We start from the raw sequence: 9,101 nt of genomic DNA, 5'->3' as shown, positions 1-9,101 counted from the left end.
TGACTGACTTCCCCACCGACAGACTGGCTGACTGACTTCCCCTCCGACAGGCTGGCTGACTGACTGACTTCCCCACCGACAGGCTGGCTGACTGACTGACTGACTTCCCCTCCGACAGGCAGGCTGACTGACTGACTTCCCCACCGCACCAGGCAGGCTGACTGACTTCCCCACCGACAGGCTGGCTGACTGACTGACTTCCCCACCGACAGGCAGGCTGACTGACTGACTTCCCCACCGACAGGCTGGCTGACTGACTGACTTCCCCACCGACAGGCTGGCTGACTGACTGACTGGCTGACTTCCCCACCGACAGGCTGACTGACTGACTGGCTGACTTCCCCACCGACAGGCTGACTGACTGACTGGCTGACTTCCCCACCGACAGGCTGACTGACTGGCTGACTTCCCCACCGACAGGCAGGCTGACTGACTGACTTCCCCACCAACAGACTGGCTGACTGACTGACTTCCCCACCGACAGGCTGGCTGACTGACTGACTTCCCCACCGACAGGCTGGCTGACTGACTGACTGGCTGACTTCCCCACCGACAGGCTGACTGACTGACTGGCTGACTTCCCCACCGACAGGCTGACTGACTGACTGGCTGACTTCCCCACCGACAGGCTGACTGACTGGCTGACTTCCCCACCGACAGGCTGACTGACTGGCTGACTTCCCCACCGACAGGCTGACTGACTGGCTGACTTCCCCACCGACAGGCTGACTGGCTGACTTCCCCACCGACAGGCTGACTGACTGACTGGCTGACTTCCCCACCGACAGGCTGACTGACTGACTGGCTGACTTCCCCACCGACAGGCTGGCTGACTGACTGACTGACTTCCCCACCGACAGGCTGACTGACTGACTTCCCCACCGACAGGCTGACTGACTGGCTGACTTCCCCACCGACAGGCTGACTGACTGACTGGCTGACTTCCCCACCGACAGGCTGACTGACTGACTGGCTGACTTCCCCACCGACAGGCTGGCTGACTGACTGACTGACTTCCCCACCGACAGGCTGACTGACTGACTTCCTCACCGACAGGCTGACTGAAAGAGGAAAACAAAACAACAGTGAATTTAGTCTCTCTCTCCCTCTCCATCCCTCCCTCCCTCTCCATCTCTCCCTCCCTCCCTCTCTCCCTCCCTCTCTCTCCATCTCTCCCTCCATCTCTCTCCATCTCTCCCTCCCCTTTGTCCTGTCTTCATTTTTGTCTAATCTCTAAATCTCTCTCCTCTGTCAGCAGGAAAAAGGGTCGAAATACTAAATTATGAGTGTGTGTGTGTGTGCATGCGCCTCTCCTTTTCTTGCATACTGAAAATAATGAGCCCTCTAAAGACGGTGGAGAGAGAGAGAGAGAGAGGGGAAGAGAGAGAGAGAGGAAGAGCGAGAGACAGAGCAAGAAACAGAGACAGAGAGACAGAGAGAGAGACAGAGCGAACGAGAGACAGACAGAGCGAACGAGAGACAGACAGAGCGAACGAGAGACAGACAGAGCGAACGAGAGAGACAGAGCGAACGAGAGAGACAGAGCGAACGAGAGAGACAGAGCGAACGAGAGAGACAGAGCGAGAGACAGACAGAGAGAACGAGAGACAGAGCGAGAGACAGAGCGAGAGACAGAGCGAGAGACAGAGCGAGAGACAGAGCGAGAGACAGACAGAGAGAACGAGAGACAGAACGAGAGACAGAGCGAGAGACAGACAGAGCGAACGAGAGACAGAGCGAGAGACAGAGCGAACGAGAAACAGACAGAGCGAACGAGAGAGAGCGAGAGACAGAGCGAACGAGAGACAGACAGAGCGAACGAGAGACAGACAGAGCGAACGAGAGTCAGACAGAGAGACAGAGAGAGAGAGAGAGAGAGAGAGAGACAGAGCGAGAGACAGAGAGCGAGAGACAGACAGAGCTCTTCAATCTGTAGTCAGTAATCTCCTCTCCAACTCAATGTCTATAATGTCTGTCTTCCTGGTTTTAGTGGAATGTTGGCGTTAAACGTCATCCCATTGGAGGTAACCCTGGAGACAAGGAAGAATGGGGAGGGTCCAAAGAGTGTTCAGGTGTGTGTGTGTTCACAGTTTGACAGCCACCACACAGGCCCCAGCCCGGCCCAGACACAGTGGAGCCACCTAGAGGAAAAAAACACAGGAAGGAACAAATCAAATCGCATTTTATAAGCCCTTAAACCAACAATGCAGTTTTAAGAAAAATAAATGTTAAGTAAGAAATAGAAAAGTAAAAGATAAAAAGTAACAAATACTTAAAGAGTATCAGTAAATGTAGGTAGAGTTATTAAAGTGACTATGGATAGATAATAACCAGAGAGTAGAGTTATTAAAGTGACTATGGATAGATAATAACCAGAGAGTAGAGTTATTAAAGTGACTATGGATAGATAACCAGAGAGTAGAGTTATTAAAGTGACTATGGATAGATAATAACCAGAGAGTAGAGTTATTAAAGTGACTATGGATAGATAATAACAGAGAGTAGAGTTATTAAAGTGACTATGGATAGATAATAACCAGAGAGTAGAGTTATTAAAGTGACTATGGATAGATAATAACAGAGAGTAGAGTTATTAAAGTGACTATGGATAGATAATAACCAGAGAGTAGAGTTATTAAAGTGACTATGGATAGATAATAACCAGAGAGTAGAGTTATTAAAGTGACTATGGATAGATAATAACAGAGAGTAGAGTTATTAAAGTGACTATGGATAGATAATAACCAGAGAGTAGAGTTATTAAAGTGACTATGGATAGATAATAACCAGAGTTATTAAAGTGACTATGGATAGATAATAACCAGAGAGTAGAGTTATTAAAGTGACTATGGAAAGATAATAACCAGAGTTATTAAAGTGACTATGGATAGATAATAACCAGAGAGTAGAGTTATTAAAGTGACTATGGATAGATAATAACCAGAGAATAGAGTTATTAAAGTGACTATGGATAGATAATAACCAGAGAATAGAGTTATTAAAGTGACTATGGATAGATAATAACCAGAGTTATTAAAGTGACTATGGATAGATAATAACCAGAGAAGAGTTATTAAAGTGACTATGGATAGATAATAACCAGAGTTATTAAAGTGACTATGGATAGATAATAACCAGAGAATAGAGTTATTAAAGTGACTATGGATAGATAATAACCAGAGTAATTAAAGTGACTATGGATAGATAATAACCAGAGAGTAGAGTTATTAAAGTGACTAATGGATAGATAATAACCAGAGAGTAGAGATATTAAAGTGACTATGGATAGATAATAACCAGAGAGTAGAGTTATTAAAGTGACTATGGATAGATAATAACCAGAGAGTAGAGTTATTAAAGTGACTATGGATAGATAATAACAGAGTAGAGTTATTAAAGTGACTATGGATAGATAATAACCAGAGTTATTAAAGTGACTATGGATAGATAATAACCAGAGAGTAGAGTTATTAAAGTGACTATGGATAGATAATAACAGAGTAGAGTTATTAAAGTGACTATGGATAGATAATAACCAGAGAGTAGAGTTATTAAAGTGACTATGGATAGATAATAACCAGAGAGTAGCGTTATTAAAGTGACTATGGATAGATGATAACCAGAGAGTAGAGTTATTAAAGTTACTATGGATAGATAATAACCAGAGAGTAGAGTTATTAAAGTGACTATGGATAGATAATAACCAGAGTTATTAAAGTGACTATGGAAAGATAATAACCAGAGAGTAGAGTTATTAAAGTGACTATGGATAGATAATAACCAGAGAGTAGAGTTATTAAAGTGACTATGGATAGATAATAACCAGAGAGTAGAGTTATTAAAGTGACTATGGAAAGATAATAACCAGAGAGTAGAGTTATTAAAGTGACTATGGATAGATAATAACCAGAGAATAGAGTTATTAAAGTGACTATGGATAGATAATAACCAGAGAGTAGAGTTATTAAAGTGACTATGGATAGATAATAACAGAGAGTAGAGTTATTAAAGTGACTATGGATAGATAATAACCAGAGAGTAGAGTTATTAAAGTGACTATGGAAAGATAATAACCAGAGAGTAGAGTTATTAAAGTTACTATGGATAGATAATAACCAGAGAGTAGAGTTATTAAAGTGACTATGGATAGATAATAACAGAGAGTAGAGTTATTAAAGTGACTATGGATAGATAATAACCAGAGAGTAGAGTTATTAATGTGACTAATGGATAGATAATAACCAGAGAGTAGAGTTATTAATGTGACTAATGGATAGATAATAACAGAGAGTAGAGTTATTAAAGTGACTATGGATAGATAATAACCAGAGAGTAGAGTTATTAAAGTGACTATGGATAGATAATAACCAGAGAGTAGAGTTATTAAAGTGACTATGGATAGATAATAACCAGAGTTATTAAAGTGACTATGGATAGATAATAACCAGAGTTATTAAAGTGACTATGGATAGACAATAACCAGAGAGTAGAGTTATTAAAGTGACTATGGATAGATAATAACCAGAGAGTAGAGTTATTAAAGTGACTAATGGATAGATAATAACAGAGAGTAGAGTTATTAAAGTGACTATGGATAGATAATAACCAGAGTTATTAAAGTGACTATGGATAGATAATAACCAGAGAGTAGAGTTATTAAAGTGACTAATGGATAGATAATAACAGAGAGTAGAGTTATTAAAGTGACTATGGATAGATAATAACCAGAGTTATTAAAGTGACTATGGATAGATAATAACCAGAGAGTAGAGTTATTAAAGTGACTATGGATAGATAATAACCAGACATAGTTATTAAAGTGACTATGGATAGATAATAACCAGGGAGTAGAGTTATTAAAGTGGCTATGGATAGATAATAACCAGAGAGTAGAGTTATAAAAGTGACTATGGATAGATAATAACCAGAGAGTAGAGTTATTAAAGTGACTATGGATAGATAATAACCAGAGAGTAGAGTTATTAAAAAGACTATGGAAAGATAATAACCAGAGAGTAGAGTTATTAAAGTGACTATGGATAGATAATAACCAGAGTTATTAAAGTGACTATGGATAGATAATAACCAGAGAGTAGAGTTATTAAAGTGACTATGGATAGATAATAACCAGAGAAGAGTTATTAAAGTGACTATGGATAGATAATAACCAGAGAGTAGAGTTATTAAAGTGACTATGGATAGATAATAACCAGAGTTATTAAAGTGACTATGGATAGATAATAACCAGAGAGTAGAGTTATTAAAGTGACTATGGATAGATAATAACCAGAGTTATTAAAGTGACTATGGATAGATAATAACCAGAGAGTAGAGTTATTAAAGTGACTATGGATAGATAATAACCAGAGTTATTAAAGTGACTATGGATAGATAATAACCAGAGAGTAGAGTTATTAAAGTGACTATGGATAGATAATAACAGAGAGCAGAGTTATTAAAGTGACTATGGATAGATAATAACCAGAGAGTAGAGTTATTAAAGTGACTATGGATAGATAATAACAGAGTAGAGTTATTAAAGTGACTATGGATAGATAATAACCAGAGAGTAGAGTTATTAAAGTTACTATGGATAGATAATAACCAGAGAGTAGAGTTATTAAAGTGACTATGGATAGATAATAACCAGAGAGTAGAGTTATTAAAGTGACTATGGATAGATAATAACCAGAGTTATTAAAGTGACTATGGATAGATAATAACCAGAGTTATTAAAGTGACTATGGATAGATAATAACCAGTTATTAAAGTGACTATGGATAGATAATAACCAGAGTTATTAAAGTGACTATGGATAGATAATAACCAGAGTTATTAAAGTGACTATGGATAGATAATAACCAGAGAGTAGAGTTATTAAAGTGACTATGGATAGATAATAACCAGAGAGTAGAGTTATTAAAGTGACTATGGATAGATAATAACCAGACATAGTTATTAAAGTGACTATGGATAGATAATAACCAGAGAGTAGAGTTATTAAAGTGACTATGGATAGATAATAACCAGAGTTATTAAAAAGACTATGGAAAGATAATAACCAGAGAGTAGAGTTATAAAAGTGACTATGGATAGATAATAACCAGAGAGTAGAGTTATTAAAGTGGCTATGGATAGATAATAACCAGAGAGTAGAGTTATAAAAGTGACTATGGATAGATAATAACCAGAGAGTAGAGTTATTAAAGTGACTATGGATAGATAATAACCAGAGTTATTAAAAAGACTATGGAAAGATAATAACCAGAGAGTAGAGTTATTAAAGTGACTATGGATAGATAATAACCAGAGTTATTAAAGTGACTATGGATAGATAATAACCAGAGAGTAGAGTTATTAAAGTGACTATGGATAGATAATAACCAGAGTTATTAAAGTGACTATGGATAGATAATAACCAGAGAGTAGAGTTATTAAAGTGACTATGGATAGATAATAACCAGAGTTATTAAAGTGACTATGGATAGATAATAACCAGAGAGTAGAGTTATTAAAGTGACTATGGATAGATAATAACAGAGAGCAGAGTTATTAAAGTGACTATGGATAGATAATAACCAGAGAGTAGAGTTATTAAAGTGACTATGGATAGATAATAACAGAGTAGAGTTATTAAAGTGACTATGGATAGATAATAACCAGAGAGTAGAGTTATTAAAGTTACTATGGATAGATAATAACCAGAGAGTAGAGTTAATAAAGTGACTATGGATAGATAATAACCAGAGAGTAGAGTTATTAAAGTGACTATGGATAGATAATAACCAGAGAGTAGAGTTATTAAAGTGACTATGGATAGATAATAACCAGAGTTATTAAAGTGACTATGGATAGATAATAACCAGAGTTATTAAAGTGACTATGGATAGATAATAACCAGTTATTAAAGTGACTATGGATAGATAATAACCAGAGTTATTAAAGTGACTATGGATAGATAATAACCAGAGTTATTAAAGTGACTATGGATAGATAATAACCAGAGAGTAGAGTTATTAAAGTGACTATGGATAGATAATAACCAGAGAGTAGAGTTATTAAAGTGACTATGGATAGATAACCAGAGAGTAGAGTTATTAAAGTGACTATGGATAGATAATAACCAGAGAGTAGAGTTATTAAAGTGACTATGGATAGATAATAACCAGAGAGTAGAGTTATTAAAGTGACTATGGATAGATAATAACCAGAGTTATTAAAGTGACTATGGATAGATAATAACCAGAGAGTAGAGTTATTAAAGTGACTATGGAAAGATAATAACCAGAGTAGAGTTATTAAAGTGACTATGGATAGATAATAACAGAGAGTAGAGTTATTAAAGTGACTATGGATAGATAATAACCAGAGAGCAGAGTTATTAAAGTGACTATGGATAGATAATAACCAGAGAGTAGAGTTATTAAAGTGACTATGGATAGATAATAACCAGAGAGTAGAGTTATTAAAGTGACTATGGATAGATAATAACCAGAGAGTAGCAGTAAATGTAGAAGAGGGTGGGGGGGACTATGTAAATAGTGGCCATCTGATTGGCTGTTCAGGAGTCTTGGGGGGGGCTACGTAAATAGTGGCCATCTGATTGGCTGTTCAGGAGTCTTGGGGGGGGGGCTATGTAAATAGTGGCCATCTGATTGGCTGTTCAGGAGTCTTGGGGGGGGCTATGGATTCATGATGACATCACTGAGACTAAAACCACCACTTCAAACCGCGGTCTGGACTCAATCAGACTGAGGGTTATTAAACAGGATGGAAACACAGCTAGTACACACACACACACACACACACACACACACACCCCTTCAGGTATACACACACACACACACACACACACACACACACACACACACACACACTCCTTCAGGTATACACACACACACACACACCCCTTCAGGTATACACACACACACACACACACACACCTTCAGGTATACACACACACACACAAATTTACATAGAACACGGACACACACACTTACATATTAACACACTTGGAGAAATACACACATTTACATAACAAAACAACCAGAAGGGATGTGTGTGTGTGTGTGTGTGTGTGTGTGTGTGTGTGTATACCTGAAGGGAAATGTGTGTTCTATGTAAGTGTGTGTGTTCGGTCGGTCGGTCGGTCGGTGTGTGTGTGTGTGTGTATACCTGTGTCCACTCGTTGGTCTGGGGATCGTAGGCCTCGACCGTGTGTGTGTGTGTGTGTGTGTGCGTGTGCGTGTGTGTGTGTACCTGTGTCCACTCGTTGGTCTGGGGATCGTAGGCCTCGACCGTGTGTGTGTGTGTGTGTGTGTGTGTGTGTGTGTGTGTGTGTGTGTGTGTACCTGTGTCCACTCGTTGGTCTGGGGATCGTAGGCCTCGACCGTGTTCAGGTAAACCGTTCCATCGTAACCGCCGACTGCATAGAGACGGTCTCCAAGGAGACACACGCCGACAGCGTCACGACTGATACTCATGGGGGCTACCGCCGTCCACACATCAGTCTGGGGGTCGTACCTACGCACACACACACACACACACACACACATCCCTTCAGGTATACACACACACATCCCTTCAGATATACACACACACACACACACACACACACACACACACACACACACACACACACACACACACACACACACACACACACACACATCCCTTCAGGTATACACACACACACACATCCCTTCAGGTATACACACACACACACACACACACACAGACCGCTGCCCTCTGACCTTTCCACACAGTCGCTGAGTCGTGACGCCAGGCTGGAGGCGGGAGCGTCATGTCCTCCAATAGCGTACAGGAAACCGTTCCAGGTAGCCACGCCCACCCCGCCGCGCCGCTTCGCCATCGGAGCGCGGCAGCTCCACCTGGTGGTGCGGAGGTCACACAACACAACAAACCCTGGGTCGGTTTATTAGGAAACGCCTATCCAGAACAGCCTGAATTCTCTGGGGAGTTGGGGATCTATTGAGCTCGGTCTGCGACGATGTTTTCAGAGTCGCTGTGGCGTTTAAAAGTAGATGTCCTAACCGACTTGCAAAAAAATATAGTTCGTTAACAAGATATTTGTGGAGTGG

At 40.1% G+C, this 9,101-nt stretch overlaps 1 protein-coding gene across 1 annotated transcript in view; it reads right to left on the bottom strand.

Moving 5' to 3' along the window:
- Positions 1-1,984: 1,984 nt before the first annotated feature.
- The window catches only part of LOC115185191 (kelch-like protein 5), a 63,849-nt gene continuing 56,732 nt past the window's right edge, over positions 1,985-9,101 (bottom strand). The window contains exons 13-15 of the mRNA XM_029745700.1: positions 8,754-8,891; positions 8,352-8,523; positions 1,985-2,141 (exon numbers count right to left, since the gene is read on the bottom strand). Of these exons, the coding sequence (XP_029601560.1) occupies positions 2,085-2,141; positions 8,352-8,523; positions 8,754-8,891 (367 nt within the window). The 3' untranslated portion in view covers positions 1,985-2,084. The remainder of the gene's footprint in view (positions 2,142-8,351; positions 8,524-8,753; positions 8,892-9,101) is intronic.

The sequence above is a fragment of the Salmo trutta genome, unplaced genomic scaffold (assembly GCF_901001165.1).
Source record: "Salmo trutta unplaced genomic scaffold, fSalTru1.1, whole genome shotgun sequence".
Taxonomy (NCBI): Eukaryota; Metazoa; Chordata; class Actinopteri; order Salmoniformes; family Salmonidae; genus Salmo; species Salmo trutta.
Note: the sequence above shows the minus strand (reverse complement) of the source record. Positions and strands in the feature narration are given on the sequence as shown.